At 35.9% G+C, this 23,553-nt stretch overlaps 1 protein-coding gene across 1 annotated transcript in view; it reads right to left on the bottom strand.

The window, feature by feature from the left end:
- Positions 1-23,553, bottom strand: part of TFPI (tissue factor pathway inhibitor) — an 85,478-nt gene that overhangs the window by 21,293 nt on the left and 40,632 nt on the right. Inside the window, exons 2-5 of the mRNA XM_068968139.1 lie at positions 22,757-22,891; positions 16,217-16,414; positions 3,665-3,709; positions 301-477 (exon numbers count right to left, since the gene is read on the bottom strand). Of these exons, the coding sequence (XP_068824240.1) occupies positions 301-477; positions 3,665-3,709; positions 16,217-16,414; positions 22,757-22,865 (529 nt within the window). The 5' untranslated portion in view covers positions 22,866-22,891. The remainder of the gene's footprint in view (positions 1-300; positions 478-3,664; positions 3,710-16,216; positions 16,415-22,756; positions 22,892-23,553) is intronic.

The raw sequence follows: 23,553 nt of genomic DNA, 5'->3' as shown, positions 1-23,553 counted from the left end.
GAGGATGAGATGGCTGGATGCCATCACGGACTCAATGGGCGTGAGTCTGAGTGAACTTCGGGGAGTTGGTGATGGACAGGGAGGCCTGGCGTGCTGCAATTCATGGGGTCACAGAGTCAGACACGACTGAGTGGCTGAATTGAACTGAACTGAATTTATATCAGATTTAGAGTGAATACAATGGATCTTCACTTGCATGGCTGCAACAAAATCTGAGTAACCCTGAACATCCTTTAAGATGTCTTAGTTTAAAAAGAATGCCTATAAAATGAAGTAAAAGGAGATGAGAAATAAACATACATATGTCTTCACAGGTGTTCTTGCATTCTTCTAGTGATTCAAAATTGTTGAGATTCCCGAGGCACCCACCATACGTGAAACGTTCACACTGCTTTGATTGCTTGTTATAAAAATATCTAGTAATATAACCGCGACAGATTCCAACATCTTCTTCCAAAAAGCAGAAATCTGGCTTTTCTAGAAATTATTAAAACATCAGAAAGTAGTATTCTTTTTTTGAATAATTTAATTATGTTAATTAAAAATATAAACAACTGGTTAAGTTGAAGTTATTTAAGAAGTACATATGAAAAGATAAAGATAAAAGGTAAAATATAACATTATCCACAACTATATTTTATCTCCTTTGACATTTAGAACAATGTATGTACAACTGTCCTATATTGAGTCTATTGGAATTTCAAGTTCTAAATTTCTCAGAGTCAGTTAGCACATTAACTATCAACTCTTTCATAAATTGAGAGAATAAAAGATATTGGGGTTTGATTACCCTTGGTTTGGAAGTGTAAAGTATTATGGCAAAAATCTGGTTTACTTATTTTTGTTAACTTTATGTGCATCTAAATTTAGGAAAGATGCACAAATTTCATAATTTTCAGATGTGTACTATAATTTTAAAGTATACTGTGCTGCTTCATTATGAATGGCTTCAATTTTTATAAACAGGGAAGTTTTGAGGCGGGGTGGAGTCTTTCACGGCTATACTTAGAAGCTCCTAAATTCTTATTCTGAAATTAATATCTGTATTAGGTAGGACATCCTCCACCACTGTGTCTCTTATTTTTCTTCCAGGCATTGGAATGACTCCAAAAGTGCAGAGGCAGAAAGGAAATACATGTTCAGGGATTGGAGAGGCTTTTGAAAAAGCCTAATACCCCATCTTTGATTGTGCTCCAATCCAGGCTAAACACAGCTGTCGATAAAAGTTGTGCCACTGTGGTTTACATTACAAACCTTGTTTACATGCATACTCAGAAAGAAAAGCTTCAAATTATTTTCAAAATTATTATGATTGCAAGATATATTGTGCTTGGATTTTTAGGGAAAATCTCCAGCTTCCCCATTTCCTGCCCTCTCTGCTGCTGCCCTTAGAGGCAAAAATGAACTACACAATCTTTTCACATCTTAAAGCATATTGTATCCATCTCAAGGAAACAATATTCATGAGTGTTTATTTTAAAAAGAACATGTATTTAATAATGTTAATGATTTCTGCAACAGTAGAAAAATCAACCTGCATGAAAAAATTATTTTAAGTAAAATATACTATTTTAATTAAAGTATCTATTTCTATGACTTCTCAAAGTACCAATTTGAAAATTATTTTGTTCACTGTTTACTGTCTCTTTATTCTTAAGGTGACTGTTACTATTATTTCCACGGTAACAATTTGTGGTTAAACATGATATATGAAATAAGGAAAAATCCTATTTCCTTAATTTTTTTTAATATGCTATAAGAGAAAGAAAAATATATTTGATCACTAAGTTGATTTGTTTAGGTCTTAGTATGTACTTCTTATAAAACTTTAAATCATATTAACAAACAATACAAGAATTTTAGCTTAACAAAAGGGAGTAGGTAAAAAAAAATTGACTATAAAGATGAGAAAATTGTAATAAATTATCCTGAAATGTAATTAAGGAATTATACAACTGGAAGTTGCTATCATTTATGAGACCCCATTGTAGGACAGAATTTTATTTTAGGAATTGATATTGCATACTTGTAAAATTATTCTGCTTAGGCCTACAGCTTAAAATATTTATGATTAAAAATTAAGAAATTCATTCCAGTATTCCTCAGATAAATAAACTTTTAATATTTGTATTGAATCTGTATATACAATTCTCGCTCTAAATTGATGCTCAGTTAAAACCTAGAATGCAACTTTAAGCTATATACCACTTCCATAAGCCACATAATTCTCACTCCTAACTTTTGTTCCAAGCTGCAAACTTGATAACTGTCTGAAGCAAAACTTTCTCCCAACGCGGGTTGTAGAGAATCTCCATTGCCTCTGTAACTGTTCTGATGGTGATACTAGGAGGCATATGACAAAGTTAACTTCAAATCAGTAGTTTAAAGGTCTTCATTATTGATTAATTTTAGCATCTGACCATTTTTAAATGTGAATAGAATTGATAGCTTTATTCTCTTTCATATATAGTATCAAAATAGAATGAATTCTGAATCATTAAATATAAATTAAGTAGCATAATTTTCTAGTAAATTTCCCTGCATATAATTCTTTTCCTAATTCTACATTTTTGAAAAAAAAAATCCTAACAATTAAATATTAAAGATATCATCTCTTACTTGATGGACAAAAAAGCCTAGTTATAAGTATGATATTACAGATAGGAAGAATTTCATTTAATTGAGGTAGCGAACACTTTGGCAAAAATTAATTCAATATTTACAGAAAGTTATTTTACAACTTGTAAATAAATACATTTACTTATGTTGGTTGTACAAACTTTGCTGCTGAATTTATTTTATAAATTTTGATTGTAATTCTGGACCATAAACTGTCTTAAACTTATTAATGAGTTGTAGAATTTTTCAGCTCTTTCTCACATAATTAAGTCAAAGTCAGTAAAATTAAAATTCGCTTTGAATTGTGTAGCTCTTTGATGTCTTAGGGCTTTCCTGCTGGCTCACTTTCTTTCATTTTCATGTAATGAGTTAAATAATTTCATCCTTTTGTTTAACATTTTCTCATTCCTATGTAAATGCTGTGAATGGTAATTGAGCAAAGTCATTTTCCAGACCTTTATTAAAAAGAAGCATGTCTTTCTTATTGAAACATATTCACCAAAATGTAATTATTTTTAGTTAAAAACTGTAAGTAAAATTATTTAAATCCCCATATTAAAAATATGTAAACACTAAATAATGTTGACAGAAGCAATTATTTATTGTTAAATATCTCCACATATTTTTGCATGTAGATTTTGACAACTCAAAGGCATATCTACTCAGGAGAATACTGAATGAAACTTGCTAGAGCCACACAGTGCTGAGGTTATCAAAGGATTAAATATCTAAGAACTAAAGAAAGAACAGCAACATCTAAATCACTATTTGGGAGACGTTAGAATAGCATGTACACGTCTCTGGATTGTTACTGATCTCATACCAGACATCATACCGCATGAGAATGAGTAAACACAGTGCTTAAGTCTTTCCTTATGAACTATCATGTGTGTTGTTTCTACTTTTTTATTATATCCACTGAAACAAAACTCCTTTTCAAAAATCACGTGGATTTATGATGAATCTCTTATCAGAGAAAGCTGAGAATTGAATTTCCAAGTACCTTATGTAAATACTACTAATTAGCACACAAATGAACATTCACCTTTTTCCAGTGTTATTTTCGTCTTTGTAATATTCATTGGATAATCTGCAAGAAAAATAATATATGTGTATCAATTACCACAATTTATCATATAATGTTATGACTTTCCATTTATCAACTAGGATGATGTATTTATTACTATTAAAATTATTCTTATACAGAACGTCAATGAATAAATTTCCTTTTATTTTCTCTAGATATTAAATTAGTTAAATTATTACAGTATAACCATGAAGTCACCTATGTTTTAATATAATAATGTCTCAAAAACTATTTTAGAAACATTCTAACCCACTTATAAAAATAATAACTCATGGTGAAGTAAATTTGCTATTCAAAATATCTATGGTTAAAATAGATCTTTATTAAAATAATGTGAAATATGAAAGTAATTCAAACAGCCTACTTGGCCTATAGAAACAGGTCATTTGTACAGAGGAATGGGAGTAGAGGTGAAAGGAACCAGAATTACCTCCTTTCCTGATTCCTTCTGCTGCCAATTATCTTAATCCAATTATAAGTTTCATTATTATTTCCAAATACAGAGGAGGAATGAAGCAAAAGATACCTGTGATGTCATTTTTGGTTTAATCTCATAGAATAATTGGAGTTACTCCACTGCTACTTGTCTTTAACCCACTGTATTTCAAGTATGGAATCTAAATTTTAAGTTAAATGATAGCTAATGAAATTCAAATTGATATATACAGTTTTAATTTGTTCATATAAACATAAGGAAACTTTTTTTTTCGTATAATCATTTGTTTTATACAGAAAAGCTTTGGATAAGGCAGTTTATCACTATTTGGATGGCCAGAGAGACATAAAAGTTTGTAAAAGGTCGGGGGTGGGGGAGGAAAGAGGTCAGAGACAAGGAATATGAGTATGAGTTGGTTAGATACCCCTTTCAGCCAGTGGCCAGTCAGGTTATTCTCTGGACGGTAAAATGTCTATGAGTGATAAGGTGACGTGGCTCAACTCTTTTCTGAGCTTTACTATGTTTTATTCAATACTCTTTTTAAAAAAGTTCTGTGTGTGTGTGTGTGTGTGTGTGTGTGTGTGCGCGTGAAATTCTAATTGTATTTTAAATGTTAAAATCTGATTTTTTTATTGTAAATAACCAACTTCTAGTTAATGTTTTTAGATAGTGGACTGTCACAGTAAGCTTACATTAAAATATAATGTGCAACTATTGTGTCATATTTTTAATTTATGAAAGGAGGGAAAGAATATAGAGTGCTACTAACAAGAGTCGTAGAGATACTTGATCTCAATGTTTATGCAATATTAAAAGAGAACTTTTTCCTTGCTGGTTTCATCCTAAGTCAGAGTAATTCATCTGGTATATGTGTAACCAATTCAAATAATGTGTTTTAGCACATTCATATTATAGGTACATTTAAATTATCCTCAAGAATCCTGAGAACATCCATGGACATACAATTTATTTTTATGCCACTTATAGTCTGCAAACATAGATAAGGTTTACAGCTAATTATCAAAGATATTTTCTTAGATTTATACAGAACATAACATTTATTAATGATGGTATAAGAAGTAATGGCAGTATATTTTACTAATTATTTTAATAATTCCTTGAATTCTAATATATATGAATTTACATTTTAACTTTTCATTAGTAATATTAAAATTAATTCACAGTTATCTGATTCTTTACCAGCCGAGCCACAAGGGAAGCCCGTGAATACTGGAGCGGGTAGACTATCACTTCCCCAGTGGATCTTCCAGACCCAGGAATCGAACCAGGGTGTCTTGCATTGCAGGCAGATTCTTTACCAACTGAGCTATCAACTGAGCGATAATTATTGTATACATTTTAACAACTGTAAAAAATATATTTTTTGCCCTATTCTGTCTTCTTCTTTTTCTTTTCTGTTGGGAACAGGAAGGGTAAAATCTGAACAGTAACTTTTAATGTTTCTTATTTGTTGAAGTCAGCCTAGAAATTTTCTAACTAGACAGGAAAAGACTCTATGGGCAGACTATTCTTGTTACTAGGTAGGTGTTCACTGTTCCAAACAAATAAAACATAAAATAACAAAGTTAAAAATTAAGAGAATGGAAAATGTATCTACATACTCTTTAATTCCCTGTGGAGAAAATTCCCATGTAAATCCTTATGAAAAACCAGAAGTCACAGTTAGCCTAGTCAATAAAATAGTAATTAATATAAACAGCATACTCATGCTTAGTCGCTAAGTCATTTCTGACTCTTTGTGACCCCATGGATTCTAGTCCACCAGGCTCCTCTGTCCATGAGGATTCTCCAAGCAAGAATATTAGAGAGGGTTGCCATTGAACCCAGGTCTCCCGCATTGCAGGTGGATTCTTTACCAGCTGAGCTACCAGGGAAGCCCCCTGGTATAAGTATAAACAGCATACTTACTAGAGCCTTTAAAGATGTTTTAGGAATTTATAGTCTATGATTTAATTGTAAACAGTCAACCCTGCTGCAGAGGTGGACTGGCTAAATAGTTAAATGGGAATTTGATCTCTTTCATCTAATTCTTTTAATTTCCACACTTTATACACTCAGTTTTTTGAAAACTAATAATTTAATTCAATGTTGTTTCAGTTGTTGTTGTTTAGTCGCTAAGTCTTATATGACTGTTTTGTACTGTAGCCCACCAGGCTCCTCTGTCCATGGGATTTCCCAGATAAGAATCCTGGAGTGGGGTACCATTTCCTTCTCTAGGGGATCTTCCTGACCCAGGGATCGAACCCACGTCTCCTGTATTGGCAGGTGGATTCTTACCACTGAGTCACTAGGGGAGCCCTGTTTTGTTCAGGCTATGGGAAAAAAAAAAAAACAACTAAACCAAAAGACAAACATTTTGAAAGCCATGTGTCTAGAAACCAAAAAACAAACTATATTTTAACTTTTTCTACCTTATTAACTTTGTTACTATGTCTCTATTATTACGGTGGTAAATACGGCACACAAAACTATACATATTTGGAAACAACTGATAAACCACCTTTATCTGCAAAAGGACAGCTAAGGATACATATCAAACTGAACACACTTATAATTCCTATTCTCTGAAATACTTGGCTTGAATTTATTCTCAGGCATGGCAATTTATAAGTCATAATTTTCAATGGTCTCCCAAATAAAACAAAATTTCAGCTTCAAAGATATAAATCATATATTATATAAATATGATATAAATCATATTTCTTCTTTAACTTTTATCAATTGTTTCTTTGAAAGTTTTCAGGTTCTACGGTTGAAGCATACACACAGACAGTGAGTGTTATGACTTTTTGATTAATTGACCCTCATTCCTATAAAATATCTCCCCTTTCTTCTGCCAATATTCCTAGTCCTATAGTCTACTTCAACTAATCATTCTTATGATCTGTGCTTGCAAGGTGTATCTTTTTTCATCTTTTAACTTTTAACCTCTGTGTCCATATTTTTAAAATGTCTTTCCTGTAGACAACATGTAGTTCATGATTAGTTTTTTATATTGTCTACTATAAGCCTTTTCTTTGAGTGATGATATCATTAAAATTTAATGTAGTTATAATCATGATCGCATAAAAATCCTTAGGTCTTTGTTTTCTACTTTACATTTGTTTTCAGTTCCTGTTTTTCTGGATGTTTTTTAGAATTAGTTGAATATTTTAATAACAATTTTACCTTCTCTATTGGTCAATTTGCTATATCTCTTTTATTTTTAGTGACTATTCTGGGACTTTTAATATGCATCTTTAATTCATGGCAATTTGACTTCAAATAATTTATACCACTTTCACCTGTTGTATCAGAACCATACAACAGTAATCTCATATGTTCACCCTCCTATTTTTGTTCTAAATCCTCTAAAATTACTCACAGTGCAAGTCTGCTAGCAATGAATTTTCTCAAATATTGATAATTAAAAAAAATATTTATCTCCATCATAAGGGTATTTTTAGTAGATCTAAATTACCAATTGGCAGTTTATCTTTTCCTTTAGCTCTTTAAAGAAGATGTTCCATTTTATTTTCTTGTGAATTTTTTCTTCATGAGAAATTGGTATTCTCTTGGTCTTTGTTCTGGCATGTATAATTTTTATTTTTTTATGATTTATTTTTTAGCCACAATTTTCAGCAACGTGATTCATTGACATGGCTTTCTTTTTCTTTGTATTCATTCTTTTATTGATTTTGTCAAGGCTCTTGGTTCTGAAAGTTAAAGTTTTCATCAAATGAAATGTGGATATCATAAAAATGTGAATAATTCTTTGCCAATTTCTTGTTTGCATATCTTCTGTCCCAAGTGCCAGAACTCCAATTATACATTTTGACAGGCTTCTTGACTGTGTTTCATGGGTTACTGGGCAATATTTTTTGTTGTTTGCTGGTTTCGCACTCGGTGTGCTTCATCTTGAACAGTTACTATTGTTCTGTCATCAAGTTTACTGATCTTTTCTTCTGTAATATATAACATACTTTAAGTATATCTGGTGAAATTCTTATTTTATAAGAAATTCAACTGTAGAAGCTCAACTGTAGAAATTCATCCATAGAACCTGACAATTTTCAGAGAAACAATCGATAGAAGTTAAAGAAGAAATATGATTTATATCTTATATTTCAAGTCTTTGAAGCTGAAATTTTGTTTTATTTAGGAGACCATTGAAACCTAGACAGAGTATTAAAAAGCAGAGACATTACTTTGCCAGCAAAGGTCCATGTAGTCAAAGCTATGGTTTTTCCAGTAGTCATGTATGGCTGTGAGAGTTGGATTATAAAGAAAGCTGAGCACCAAAGAACTGATGCTTTTGAACTGTGGTGAAGACTCTTGAGAGTCCCTTGGACAGCAAGAAGATCCAACCAGTCCATCCTAAAGGAGATCAGTCCTGGGTGCTCATTGGAAGGACTGATGCTGAAGCTGAAACTCCAATACTTTGGCCAGCTGCTGAGAAGAACTCATTTGAAAAGACCCTGATATTGGGAAAGATGGAAGGCAGGAGGAGAAGGGGATGACAGAGGAAAGACATGGTTGGATGGCCTCACCGACTCAACGCACATGAGTTTGAGTAAACTCTGGAAGTTGGTGATGGACAGGGAAGCCTGGCGTGCTGTGGTCCATGGGGTCACAAGGAGTCGGACATGACTGAGTGACAACTAAACTGAGAATGATGACTTCGATTTCTTATTTATATATTGTACTTTTCAGACATGCTGGAGTGTGAAGTCGAGTGGTTCTTGCCGCTGCTGCTGCTGCTGCTAAGTTGCTTCAGTTGTGTCCGACTCTGTGCGACCCCATCGACGGCAGCCCACCAGGCTCCCCCGTCCCTGGGATTCTCCAGGCAAGAACACTGGAGTGGGTTGCCATTTCCTTCTCCAATGCATGAGAGTGAAAAGTGAAAGTGAAGTCGCTCAGTCGTGTCTGACTCTTAGCGACCCCATGGACTGCAGCCCACCAGGCTCCTCCGTCCATGGGACTTTCCAGGCAAGAGTACTGGAGTGGGGTGCCATTGCCTTCTCCCAAGTGGTCCTTTGGAAGCATTAATACAAACAATGTTAGTAGAGGTGATGGAATTCAAGCTGAGCTATTTCAAATTCTAAAAGACAATGCTGTTGAAGCAATGCACTCAATATGTCAGCAGATTTGGAAAACTCAGCAGCGGCCACAGTACTGGAAATGGTCAGTTTTCATTCCAAAACCAAAAAAGTGCATTTACTTCACTTTTATATATTCTACTTTTCTCCTTATTACGTTCCTGTTTTCTTTAAATCCTTTACCATATTTATAAGAGCTATTTTAAATTTCTTGTTGACTAATGTTGTCATCTTTGTCTGTTAGAATTGAGTACTTTTTTCCTAATTATGGATCAAATTTGCTTCGTCTTTGAATGCTTAGTATTCTGGGAAGGGGGATATAGATATTTTTGAATATTATGCTGTTGGCTGCTGGATTTTATTGTCTTCCATCAAATAATGTTTTACTGTCAGTCACAGCAAACACCCTCCTCCAACAACACAAGAGGCTACTCTGCACAAAGACACACCAAAAGGTCAATACTGAAAGGAGATTGTTTATATTCTTTGCAGCCGAAGATGGAGAAGCTCTATACAATCAGTAAAAGCAAGACTTGGAGCTGACTGTGGCTCAGATCATCAGCTCCTTATTGCAAAATTCAGGTTCAACTTGAAGGAAGTAGGGAAAACCACTAGGCCATTCAGGTATGACCTAAATCAGATCCCTTATGATTATACAGTGGAAGTGATGAATAGATTATAGGGATTATATCTGATAGACAGAGTGCCTGAAGAACTATAGATGGAGGTTCATAACATTGTATAGGAGGTGGTGATCAAAAGCATCCCCAAGAAAACAGAAATTTAAGAAGGCAAAATGGTTCTCTGAGGAGGTCTTAAAAATAGCTGAGAAAAGGAGAGAAGAGAAAGGCAAAGGAGAAAAGGAAAGATACACCAATCTAAATGCAGAGTTCCAGAGAATAGCAAGGAGAGATAAGAAAGCTTTCTTAAGTGAACAATGCAAATAAATAGAGGGAAATAACAGAATGGGAAAGACAAGAGATCTCTTCAAGAAAATTAGAGTCACCAGGGGAATATTTCAAGCAAAAATGGGCACAATAAAGGACAGAAATGGTATGGACATACCAGAGCAGAAGAAATTAAGAAGAGGTGGAAAGAATACACAGAAGAGCTATACAAAAAAGGTCTTAATGACCTGGATAGCCACAGTGGTATGGTCATTCATTTAGAGCCAGACATCCTGGAGTGTGAAGTCAAGTGGGCCTTAGGAAGCATTACTACAAACACTGTTAGTAGAGGTGATGGAATTCGAGCTGAGCTATTTCAAATCCCCAAAGATGATGCTGTTAAAGTGAGGCACTCAATATCTCAGCAAATTTGGAAAACTCAGCAGTGGCTATAGGACTGGATAGGGTCAGGTTTCACTTCAATACCAAAGAAGAGCAATGCCAAACAATATTCAAACTACTGCCCGATTGCACTCATATCATATGCTAGCAAGGTTATGCTCAAAAACCTTCAAGCTAGGCTTCCATACTACTGAACCAAGAACTTCCAGATGTGAAGCTGAATTTAGAAAAGGCAGAGGAACCAGAGGTCAAATTGCCAACATTAGTTTGTTCGTAGAAAAAAGCAAGGAAATTCCAGAAAAACATCTACTTCTGCTTCACTGACTGTGCTAAACCCTTTGTGTGGATCAAAACTAACTGTGGGAAATTCTTAAAAAGGTGAGAATACCAGACCACCTTAACTGCCTCCTGAGAAACCTGTATGCAGATTAAGAAGCAACAGTTAGAACCAGGCATGAATAACGGGCTGGTTGCAAATTGAGAAAGAAGTATGTCAAGGCTGTATATTGTCATCCTGCTTATTTAACTTAGATGCAGAGTGCATCATGTGGAATGCTGGGCTGGATGAAGCACAAGCTGGGATCAAGATTGCTAGGAGAAATATCAATAACCTCAGATAGGCAGGTGACACCACCCTCATGGTAGAAAGCGAAGGGGAACTAAAAGAGCCTCGTGATGAAGGTGAAAGAGGAGTGAAAAAACCTGACTCAACATTCAAAAAACTAAGATCATGGCAAATAGATGGGGAAACAATGGAAACAGTGGCAGATTTTGTTTTCTTGGACTCCAAAATCACTGCAGAAGATGACTGTTGCCATGAAATTAAAAGACGCTTGCTGCTAGGAAGAAAAGCTATGACAAACCTAGACAGAATATTAAAAAGCGGAGACATTACTTAGCCAACAAAGGTTCATATTGTCAAAAAATCATATATTTTTTAAATTAGTCATGTAGGGATGTGAGAATTTGACCATAAAGAAGGCTGAGTGCTGAAGAATTGATACTTTTTATTTGTGATGCCACAGCAGCAGCAGCAGACTCTTCAGAGTCTCTTGGACTGCAAGGAGATCAAATCACTCAGCCCTAAAGGAAATCAGCCCTGAATACTCATTGGAAGGACTGATGCTGAAGCTGAAACTCCTATACTCTGGCCACCCAAAGTGAAGAGTTGACTCACTGGAAAACAAGCTGATGCTGGGAAAAATTGAAGTCAGGAGAAGGGGACTACAGAGGATGAGATGGGCAGATGGCATCACTGACTTGATGGACAAGAGTTTGAGCAAGCTCCGGGAGCCAGTGAAACACAGGGAAGCCTGGTGTGCTGCTGTCTATAGGACACAAATGAGCGACAGAGCACAACAATTAAAGAAGTGCTTTTTTGGCAAGTAGTTAATTACGAATTTTTAAAGCTTGGTTTAACTTGCACTATGGCAGGGGTTAAGTAGCTTTTACGCTAGGTCTAATTTCATTCCAGTATTAAATTAAATGCAAAATTTCTCTTAATTGTGGGAGCTCTGGGAGGTGTTCCACTTACAAATCTCTTTAATTACGTTCTCAGTTCATGGAATTTCATCAAGTACATGCAGCTTTATTATTCAGCAACAAACTCAATGGGACCCTTATCCAGAGTTTTTAGCTTTTTCACTTTGTATGTCCATTCTGTTTCACATACTGTCCCTCAGAACCTAGCCACATCAGTTTACCAGTCTCCAATCTCTACATCCTTTACCAGAGAGACTAGTGTGCTATGCTTGTACTTCCCTCTTATACTATGGTCCAGAAGTTCAGGTCAGTTTAGTCGCTCAGTCGTGTCTGACTCTTCAAGACCCCATGAACCTCAATATGCCAGGCCTCCCTGTCCATCACCAACTCCCGGAGTCCACCCAAACCCATGTCCATTGAGTCATGGGTGATGCCATCCAACCATCTCATCCTCTGTCATCCCCTTCTCCTCCTGCCTTCAGTCTTTCCCAGCATCAGGGTCTTCTCAAATGAGTCAGGTCTTCACATCAGGTGGCCAATGTATTGAAGTTTCAGCTTCAACATCTGCCCTTCCAATGAATATTCAGGACTGATTTCCTTTAGGATGGACTAGTTGGATGTCCTTGCAGTCCAAGGGACTCTCAAGAGTCTTCTCCAACACCACAGTTCAAAAACATCAATTCTTCGGTGCTTAGATTTCTTTATAGTCCAACTCTCACATCCACATATGACCACTGGAAAAACCGTAGCCTTGACTAGATGGACCTTTGTTGGCAAAGTAATGTCTCTGATTTTCATTATGCTATCTAGGTTGGTCATAACTTTCCTTCCAAGGAGCAAGCGTCTTTTAATTTCATGGCTGCAATCACCATCTGCAGTGACTTTGGAGCCCAGAAAAATAAAGTCAGCCAGTTTCCACTGTTTCCCCAGCAATTTGCCATGAAGTGATGGGACTGGATGCCATGATTTTAGTTTTTCTGAATGTTGAGCTTTAAGCCAACTTTTTCACTCTCCTCTTTCACTTTCATCAAGAGGCTCTTTAGTTCCTCTTCACTTTCTGCCATAAGGGTGGTATCATCTGCATATCTGAGGTTATTGATATTTCTCCTGGCACTCTTAATTCTAGCCTGTGCTTCCTCCATTTCAGCATTTCTCATGATGTACTCCGCATAGAAGTTAAATAAGCAGAGTGACAATATACAGCCTTGACGTACTCCTTTTCCTATTTGGAACTAGTCTGTTGTTCCATGTCCAGTTCTAACTGTTGCTTCTTGACCTGTATATAGGTTTCTCAAGAGGCAGGTCAGGTGGTCTGGTATTCCCATCTCTTTCAGAATTTTCTGCAGTTTATTGTGATCCACACAATCAAAGTCTTTGGCATAATCAATAAAGCAGAAATAGATGTTTTTCTGGAACTCTCTTCCTTTTTCTATGATCCATTGTATGTTGGGAATTTGATCTCTGGTTCCTCTGCGTTTTCTAAAACCAGCTTGAACATCTGGAAGTTCACAGTTCATGTATTGCTGAAGCCTGGCTTGGAGAATTTTGAGTATTACTTTACTAGCATGTGAGATGAGTGCAATTGTGTGGTGGTTTGAGCTTTCTTTGGCACTGCCTTTCTTTGGGATTGGAATGAAAACTGACCTTTTCCAGTCCTGTGGTCCCTACTGAGTCTCCCAAATTTGCTGGCATATTGAGTGTAGCACTTTCACAGCATCATCTTTTAGGATTTGAAGTAGCTTAGCTGAAATTCCATCACCTCCACTAGCTTTGTTCATAGTGATGCTTTCTAAGGCCCACTTGACTTCACATTCCAGGATGTCTGGCTCTAGGTGAGTTTTCACACCATCGTGATTATCTGGGTCATGAAGATCTTTTTTGTACAGTTCTTCTGTGTATTCTTGCCACCTCTTCTTAATATCTTCTGCTTCTGTTAGGTCCCTACCATTTCTGCCCTTTATTGTGCCCATCTTTGCATGTAATGTTTCCTTGGCATCTCTAATTTTCTTGAAGAGACCTCTAGTCTTTCCCATTCTATTGTTTTCCTCTATTTGTTTGCACTGATCTCTTAGGAAGGCTTTCTTATCACTCCTTGCTATTCTTTGGAACTCTGTGTTCAGATGGGTATATCTTTCCTTTTTTTCCTTTGCCTTCGCTTCCCTTCATTTCACAGCTATTTGTAAGGCCTCCTCAGACAGCCACTTTGCTTTTTTGCAGAAGTACCTTCATGCAGAACACTGGGGAGATGGGAAACCTCACCTCAGTTGTTTCCCTTCCCTCAGAGATCACGATCATGTACTGCATTTTGATCACTGTCTGTAAAATCATCACTTCATACATTTTCTCCCCCAGTTTTTAGTTATTTACATTAGGAGAGAAATTCAGCTCCAGTTACTCCATCGTAGCTGAAGATGGAATATTCTCCTTAGGTAATGTCTTTAAAGTTTAGTAATTCTTTTTCTATATGTCAGCTATATTCTTAACTGTAGCCTATTATATAAAATACTCAGATATTCAAGTAATATTGTCAATGACATTTGAAGAAATAATGAGGAGATGGGGGCATAGGACATATAGTTATATTACTATGGTAGTAGTTAGCTATTATATAGTAATATAACTATTATAGTTATATTATATAATAGTAATATAACTATTATAATTATATTACTATGGTATTTGAAAAAATATTACAACAGGACACTCACTGAAGAACAAAATGATTATATTTGATTAATTTCTGAAGAAAAAGGTAACGTCACAAGGGTGAAATAAGAGATTTTTAAATTATAAACGCTAAATAGATACGTGTTTCTGGAAATAACTCCTGTTGATGAAAATAAGTAGGCTGCTACATGAGAAAGTGAGGATTACAAAGAATGAGGCAACCTGACCTCTAGCCAAGGTACTGAATTTGAGTGATACTCAATGCAAAAGGATACTTGGCAGGTATGGAAGAGGAAAAGGTATAGTAATCTGTGATGGATGGAAAATGACCAGGCAATCACAAAACCAAATGTACAGGGTAGAGAGAAACACCGAACTGCCTAATCTGTGCTAGCAACATTTTCCAGCACATCTACAGAGAAGAAGAGGGAAATAAGTGCTCTGAAATAAAGAAATACATTCACATCATTTCTTTTCTGTCAGCTCAGGAGCATACAACAATCATAGGGGGAGAAAAGCTCTTTCTTTTCACCACACTGAGATTCTTCCCACAAGCCAAGAGCATCATGATGCCAAGGCTGCTTTGTAAAAGCGGTTTGGGAAAGCATTATCAGTGTGAAAATGCTAAGCCACCTGCTTTGCAAAAAACAAGACACCAGTGTTAAGTAAAGAAACCCTCTATAGACTTACACAGTAATTCAACTCTAAGAACATGCAAGGCAGAAATCTGGGTCTAAAAACTATGGAAATAAGGCTAACTCAGGATTTTCTATCTCTCAAGTAGCTCTCAATTCAGAAGAATAAAGTTGAGATAAAATTGGACAAGTAATTTTTCAGAATTTAGTCTAAAGAGAGAAAACCACATAAAACATTGTAATTTGTAGAATTTAAAAAGTTTTAATATAATTAAAAGAATAAAAGCATTAAATTAAGTTTAATAACAGAATGTGGTGTGCTTTTAATACTTATAATTTAGTAAAATATGAAAAGTCAGGTTCAGTAAGATCTTAATAAGCCACTGGAGATAACATTTTCTACACTATTCCAAGGTTCCAAAGAAAGGATTTAACTCTTAGATACATATATATATATTTCTATAAATTTCTAATTACTAACTACTGAGAACCACAAAATGGATTAGTTCATTATCTTGATATGGAAACAACTATGACATCATCGTGTTGAAAAAGGAAAGTCTAAATCACTGTGAATAATGATTTATTTCTTGTGAACTCATAGCTCCCTAAAGAGATGGAATTACACTTAATTTGTTGCAGATATAAAATCTGTTCTGCACACTTAAGGATTTGCTTCCCTCTTCATCATGGAGAAGTGTATAGGACAATAAGCTTAATGTATTTTATAATAACTGATACAAAAAATGAAAAACAATAATTGTTAAAGTTGAAAAAGTACAAAAAAAAATTCCTTCTAATGTTGAAATAGTTTAAATTTCTTTTTTTCTAAAATGATCAACTCTATGATTAAATCGAATAACCTGAAAGGTTTCTGGATGATAGTGTCTCCAAAAACCTACCTCTTGTACATTTTTGTTTGCACTCTTCCAGAGTTTCAAATCGATTCTGATTTCCTTCACATCCTCCATAAATAAATTCTTCACATTGTTGAGTGCGAATATTGAAAAAAAATCTCTTTATCATTGCTTTGCATGGGCCATCATCTGCTCTCATTGCACAAAATGAATGTACAGGTCGCACTGGAAGCAACTCATCATCTACAAGGTAAAAATAAAAGAACAACATATAATCCTTCATCAACACTGTAATAATGTTGCTTCCTTTTCACTTCCTTTTAAATACATTTTAATTTGAAGGAAAAGTACAACAATAATAGAACAGGCTAATATAAGAAACTATGAAAGTTATCCAAAAGGTAGATAAATATACAAACTCACCAAACGAGATAGATCTTACCAACTTTATTAAACTTTATTGATTATTAACCAACTATCAAGGGACAATGTTGAAATTTGTAATAGATTCTTACTATTGCTTAAACTTGTACCAGTTGACCAATATGTAACTGAGTCATAGAGATATCTCCCTAATCAATAATTGCATCATTTTTTACATATAAAATAAGTCTTTAAAAGCAACGATAATAGGGCTGGTACATGACTCCAAGCATTACGAAAAAAATTAACAGGGTATCTACGTTCATATATGTGTGCATACATCTTACTACATTAAACTATTTCCTAATTATGAAAATTTATGTAATTTATTATAAATTCCAAATAATTTATTTTCTTAAAGTAAACACACAAGGGCTTCCCTGGCAGCTCAGTTGGTAAAGAACCCACCTGCAATGCGGGAGACCCCAGCTCGATTCTTGGGTCGGGAAGATCCCTGGAAAAGGGAAAGGCTACCACTCCAGTATTCTGGCCTAGAGAATTTCATGGACTATACAGTCCCAAAGAGACTTTGTGTCCCCAAGAGCTGGACACAACTGAGTGACTTTCTCTTTTACACTATACACACGAGAAATTCTTTCTATAGAAATTAATATATAATAGCATTTTAGAGTATTATATATAACTGTATATAAACAAAAAATGACTTATTAAAAAATATATAGTTTCCCTTTATCACTGAAGTTAACAATTGTCAATTCAAATTCAAAAATAAGTGAAAGCATTTTCTGAGTAATATATTTTTATATAATTGTGAATGTTATTTATATTCCTATGTTTACTTGAAGACTGATAATTTTATACTTGACATTCCAAGTTGTTAGAAAGTTGTGAGAAGTTAGAAGGCTTTGGATCAAAGACACTATGTGGTACATCTAACTAAGAGATGGCTCACCATGTGTCACTGAATTATCATTTTATGTTTATCTACTCTAGATAGGGCTGACCAAATTTTGACTTATCAGTTTTACAAATGTCTGATCTTATAATCAGATCTCAGAAGTATGTCAGTAATTTTGAGAAGTGAGCTAGAATACAAGTATTCTGACATTGTGAATTGTAGAGGTATATTCCATTATTTCAGAAATCCCTAGGGCTTCCTTGGTAGCCCAGTTGATAAAGAATCCACCTGCAATGCAAGAGGTCCTGGTTTGATTCCCGGGTCAGGAAGATCCCCTGGAGAAATGATAGGGTACCCACTCCAGTGTTCTTGGGCTTCTCTGGTCGTTTAGATGATAAAGAATCCACTCGCTGTGCGGGAAACTTGGGTTCGATCCCTGGGTTGGGAAGATCCCCTGAAGGAGGGCATGGCAACCCCCTCCAGTATTCTTTCCTGGAGAATCCCCATGGACAGAGGAACCTGGCAGGCTATACCCATGCGGTAAGAAAGAGTCGGACACAGCTGAGTGACTAAGCACAGCACAACACAGCATAGCACTTCTCATATAATATGATGGTCCTGATTCCCAAGTTACAGTTATTGCGGAACTTTACAGACACCAAATCATTGCAGCCGTTCTTCAGACAAGCACCTTTAAAGAGGACACCTGTAGAATGTGGAAAGCATTGCCTTATTTGCCATATACTGTATATGTAGGGGAACTATTTCTTATAATTTTTATCAGGTTTTTCTCATTGATAATTGCCAATATTTTTGGCTTTTCATATATGTGATGTTCTTTATCATCATGCCAAATTTTTAGTTTACATTTTATGTTTTAAGGATAGAAATAATAGCTTATTTTCAACCTGCTATTTCGGAATTGTGCCACCAGGTGGCGGCAGTGCACCACACACACAAAAGGTAACTGCTCTGCAGTAGCAGCAGAGTCTAGGTAGGAAAGACAGCAAATGGTTCACGGAGATGACTGTGCGCCGGACATTTTGCAATTATGTTATTTAATAACAACAACCATCTGAATTAGGCATCTTTATCTCCTCTGTGCAAATTATAAAATAATACTGCACAAATGAACTTCTCAGTTCACACTCTAAGTGATGGCTTTAGATCTGACCCCCAGATAATTTTATATCAGATATCTCACAACTTCTTAACAAATGAGTGATACAGTCACAGATCTATGTGACTGAGATTCCTTAATTGACATTTAGATCAAGAATATTGATTGAATTTTACAATTTATACTCAATAAATTTTTCTAAATTTTACTTTATAAAAATTAAAAGTTTTTTTTTCTTGTTATTCCTTTTTCTAAAAATTTTTTATTTTGTATCGGGATAGGGCCAATTAACAATGTTCTGATAGTTTCAGGTGGACAGCAAAGGGACTCAACCTATACATACACATGTATCCATTCTCTCCCAAACTCCTCTCCCTCCCAGGCTGCCACATAACATGAAAGCAGGTAATGGTTTTATAGCAATTTACTAAAGAAAGCACTATGAATTAATTCGATTAACATATTTTACTATTTATTATCTATTCATTTTTACCATTCAAATTTTATGGTATTTCTTACACAAATCCTGCATTAGAATATTCTTTATTCTTTTGTGCAGTGAGCATGTGACCTCCCACTTGAGCAGCATCATTCCTGATTGGGGGAGTGATCACGGGGCTCCTTTAAACACAAAGCCATGCCACTACTAAAATTGGATGAACGTCTGTCTTGTTTTCACTTTTTACTTTAGATAAACCTTTTCAAGAGTTAACAGCTGTGTGCCGATCCTGTATGTCTGGCACCGAGCTGTCATGGCAGGTGTGACAGAAGCTTAAGTGTCAGTGACCTCCGCCCCACGCCCCCACTTCATGGCGCATGCAGACACTCATACTTACTTATATAAATATTAAAGAACTTCAAGATGCTGTGAGCATGTTTAATAAGATACTTCAGCTGCTCTGAGGGGGGCAAGAGTAACTTTCCTTCCTGAGACTTGAAGAAAGCATTGACTGTGACAAGGATCTACCTAAGGCCATACAACTGGAAAACACACACAGGGCAATGTAACAGGAATTTAATCTGACGTATTGAAATAAACAGAATTATGGTTCACATTTAATCATGTTCATAATTGATTTCTTGCATTTTATTTTTCACAGTCTGAGGATTACAATTCCACTCTTCCTCCCCTTGGTCCTGGGATATTGAGGGGAGGGCTCAGGGTAATATTTGGGGATGTGTCAAGTCCTTGTTTGTTAGAGTCCTCCTCCTCCTGGGGTTTGTCTGGAAACGTGGAGCTTTAAGGTAACTTACTGCCTGGGAGTCTACATGCTACTTGACTCTCTCACTAAAAGACTGGTTTCTCTGGAAAGATAGAACACAGACATGTACTCTGCCTTCTCTGTGCTAGGATATGTGCCAGCTGCTTTTATGCAATTTATATAACAGCCATCTGACTGTAGTTATTTACATCACTTATTTATAGATTAGGATACTGGGAGTCAGAGAGTTTATATAAACTCATCTAATTTTGCAAAGCTGCCATGTGACAAACTACAAATGCATACTTAGGCCCATCTGATTCTAAGTGTTATGAAATATACTTGCTTTTCTCTAAATGTTCCCTGATAGTTTTGTCTCTCCTAGTCCAAAGGCATTTTTTTTTCAAAGAAAGTTTTCACCATAATTTTTTTGTCATTTTTGTTTTATCAAGAAGTTTCTCTATTTCATCCTCCCTGCTGTTTGACTTAATTTTAAAATGTCTACTATTGACTTATGACAGAAGGCATAAAATCTCATAATGTTTTTCAATAAAATACTAGTACATTATTTCACTGAATTTCTATAAGATGATGGCGTGACCATGGCATAATGTAATAGATGATATCTCCAAAATTAAATTGAGACACACACTGTGTTTAATCACTCGGTTGTGTCCGACGCTTTAGGATCCCATGCACTCTAGCCCAGCAGGCCCCTCTGTCCATGGGGATTCTCCAGGAAAGAATACCGGAGTGGGTTGCCATGCCCTCCTCCAGGGGATCTTCCCAATCCAGGGATCGAACCCAGGTCTCCCGCATTGCGGGCAGATTCTTTACCAGCTGAGCCACCAGGGAAGCCTAAGAATACTGGAGTGGGTAGCCAATCTCTTCTCCAGGGGAACTTCTTGATCCAGGAATTGAACCAGGGTCTCTGGAATTGCAGGTGGATTCTTTACCAGCTGAGCTACCAGGGAAGCCCAGAGACAGACAAAGCATCATGCTAACACAAGATTAATTGAAAACAAAACAAAAACAAAACTGCGTAAGTCTGTGCAGCCAGTAAGCTAAGTGGTCTTCACATCTGGCTTTACAATCAAGGTTTTTTCTTATCCAGCTGGATTTGGTCTGTATTTACCCAGATATTTTAAACTTGGGTTTAAACATTGATGGATTAATTTTGTTTTCTTGGCTGACTGTGGCAGTAGCAACAACTTCAGGAACCTCCTGATTAACTGGCATTCACTTTCTCAGCCTAACTGAGAGAACTTCTGGACTAGGTGAATACTGGGAAAAAGTGGACTTTTTCTCCTCCCACTTCCTAAAATGGGATTGCTTGCTTTTCTCCTATTAGGATTTAGTTTAATCTCCATATTCCTTCTCTACCTACCTCCAGAATATTAAAATTTTAGCCATCCCCTTTTTTGAGAAATGAGCAGAATGAAGGATTAGATCTCATCTCATAGTGATGACATTCCTACTTTGATAAGACACATAATGGTTTTTAACTTTATTAAATAACATTCCATCTTTAGGAAAATTTCTCAAGAATATATTTTTTTTCTAGTGGCATATAACAATAAGCCTCTACTTTTCACACATGGATAGGATGTGACTGACACTTTTGATCCCAGCTGGGTTTGCTTCTCATCTACCAGTCAGCTGGGGCTGCTGTAGGCTAGGCTTTCTTGGGTGGGTGGAGTTCAATCTATGGGTCCAGCTGGGTCAGACCTTCAAATCTGTGTCTGATTTCAAATCTGCTCCCAGTGTCTAATTCTTGGGTGTAGGCTGAAGTGGTGTAGGATGTATATCTGCACTTCCCCGGGCCACACTCTCAGACAGCCGAGTATAGATGAGGCCTCCTCTTCTTTGTATCAACAGCAGCACCCTGTGCATGCCTCTATCATTTCACTTACTACACTGTACTGAAATAACCTGTCTTCCTTGTGAAATCATGACATTTTGGAGAAACCAGTCTCAGTCATCTGGTCTTCCCTAGCATCTACCAGAGTTTCAGACACATAAGATGTATTTACTCAATCTGTATCAAAGGGAAGTACACTGAACAAAATCACACTAAAGAGCCGTAAGAGATGAAATAAAAAGGTATTTGTGGAAATCGTTTGTACATCACAAACATACATATGAATAGAAGCTTTCATGTTGTTCAGTCTCTCATTATTAACAATGAGTTGAAGTTTCTATCAATAATTTACTAATTTGTCACAAAATAGTACTTTTAAGAAAGAAAGAAATTTATAATAATGATCACTACACAGTCTCCTCCTTGTTCTATTGCTTTATGGTTAGAACAGTTGACCCTTGAACAACACGGGTTTAATCTGTGTGGGTCCACTTATACAGATTTTTTTTTTTTTAACAGTCAATACTGCAGTAGGGCATGAACTGTGGTTGGCTGAATCTGCATGCAGAACACCAGACATAGAGGAATTGTGGATACAGAGGGCTGAATATAGGTTACATGTGGATGCTTCACTTCACTGGTGGTGCACCAACTCCTGCATTGCTCGAGTCAACTGCATTTTATTTTTAAGCACAGAACTTTATGGGAGTAGAACTATCTTCTATTATCCCCATCTCCCGGTATCCAGCTTGGCTATATTCTCACACTGGTCTCATCTGAGAATTTCTCGTTTGAGGAATATGAAGACGGGAAGGAGAGAAAAACTGAATCCTTCAATGCCTGCTGTTTCCTTTTCCTTCTCACACTTTCCCCAGTCAAAGGTGACATCAAGGTTCGTAGACAGCTGTATCTATACCATTTTTTTTTTACTTGCAATTTTCCAGAGATACTTCAGGTTTTAATATACAGTCTGAGAAATGAGAGATCTTCTTCCTTAAGGTGACTTTTTTTGTACTAAGGTTTTGGAAAAGTATCATTTCAATAAAACTTCTTTTTCTTCAAGAAGAAGAAAAATATATTAATTTTTGGATTAAAAGGATGAATGCTTCTAACACTTTACCTGTGATGTTTGTATATTCTTCACCTTCCACAGGAACAGCATTAAGAGGGGCAGAGGCACAGCTAAGCAGCAGACATACAGAAACCCCCAAAATCTGTTCTTTCTTCATTATGCTAATGAAGATTTCAGAGATGTCTGAAATACAAAACATAGATATACCGAATGAATAGAGAGTTGATGTGGATTTATACACAATTCAGTAGGAATCTTAAGCATACCTTTGACATGTATGACATTCTATGACACTTAATGTGTATTCTCATACATCTCTGTTTATGAATTCCATAAATCATATTTAAAACATGTGTGTTAGCATTCAGTATTGTAGACACACATAATTTCAATCCATATAGCTAATAATGTTCAAACACACAGCTCATATTTCAGTCTTGAAAATACACACTTAAATAGCAATAATTGAGACGTGGGTAATGCTAATCAACATGACTAAATATGTATTAAGATCCATTTTCATATGCAATTCTATTTGCCACATCTTTTTCATAACTATTCTTTTCTGAGTCAGAACTACTTTTATTTGAAATTTTCTATCATTTCTTGAATGCAACTTTCAATTTCTGATTCCTCTTTCCCTTTGCTACCATGTTCAAAACAGAAATACATTTCTAAATGTTCATCTTGCTGCTGCTGCTAAGTCACTTCAATCGTGTCCGACTCCGTGTGACCCCATGGACTGCAGCCTACCAGGCTCCTCCGTCCATGGGATTTTCCAGGCAAGAGTCCTGGAGTGGGGTGCCATTGCCTTCTCCAAATGTTCATCTTTGTTTCCTTTGAAA

Source organism: Capricornis sumatraensis, chromosome 3, assembly GCF_032405125.1.
Source record: "Capricornis sumatraensis isolate serow.1 chromosome 3, serow.2, whole genome shotgun sequence".
Lineage (NCBI taxonomy): Eukaryota > Metazoa > Chordata > Mammalia > Artiodactyla > Bovidae > Capricornis > Capricornis sumatraensis.
Note: the sequence above shows the minus strand (reverse complement) of the source record. Positions and strands in the feature narration are given on the sequence as shown.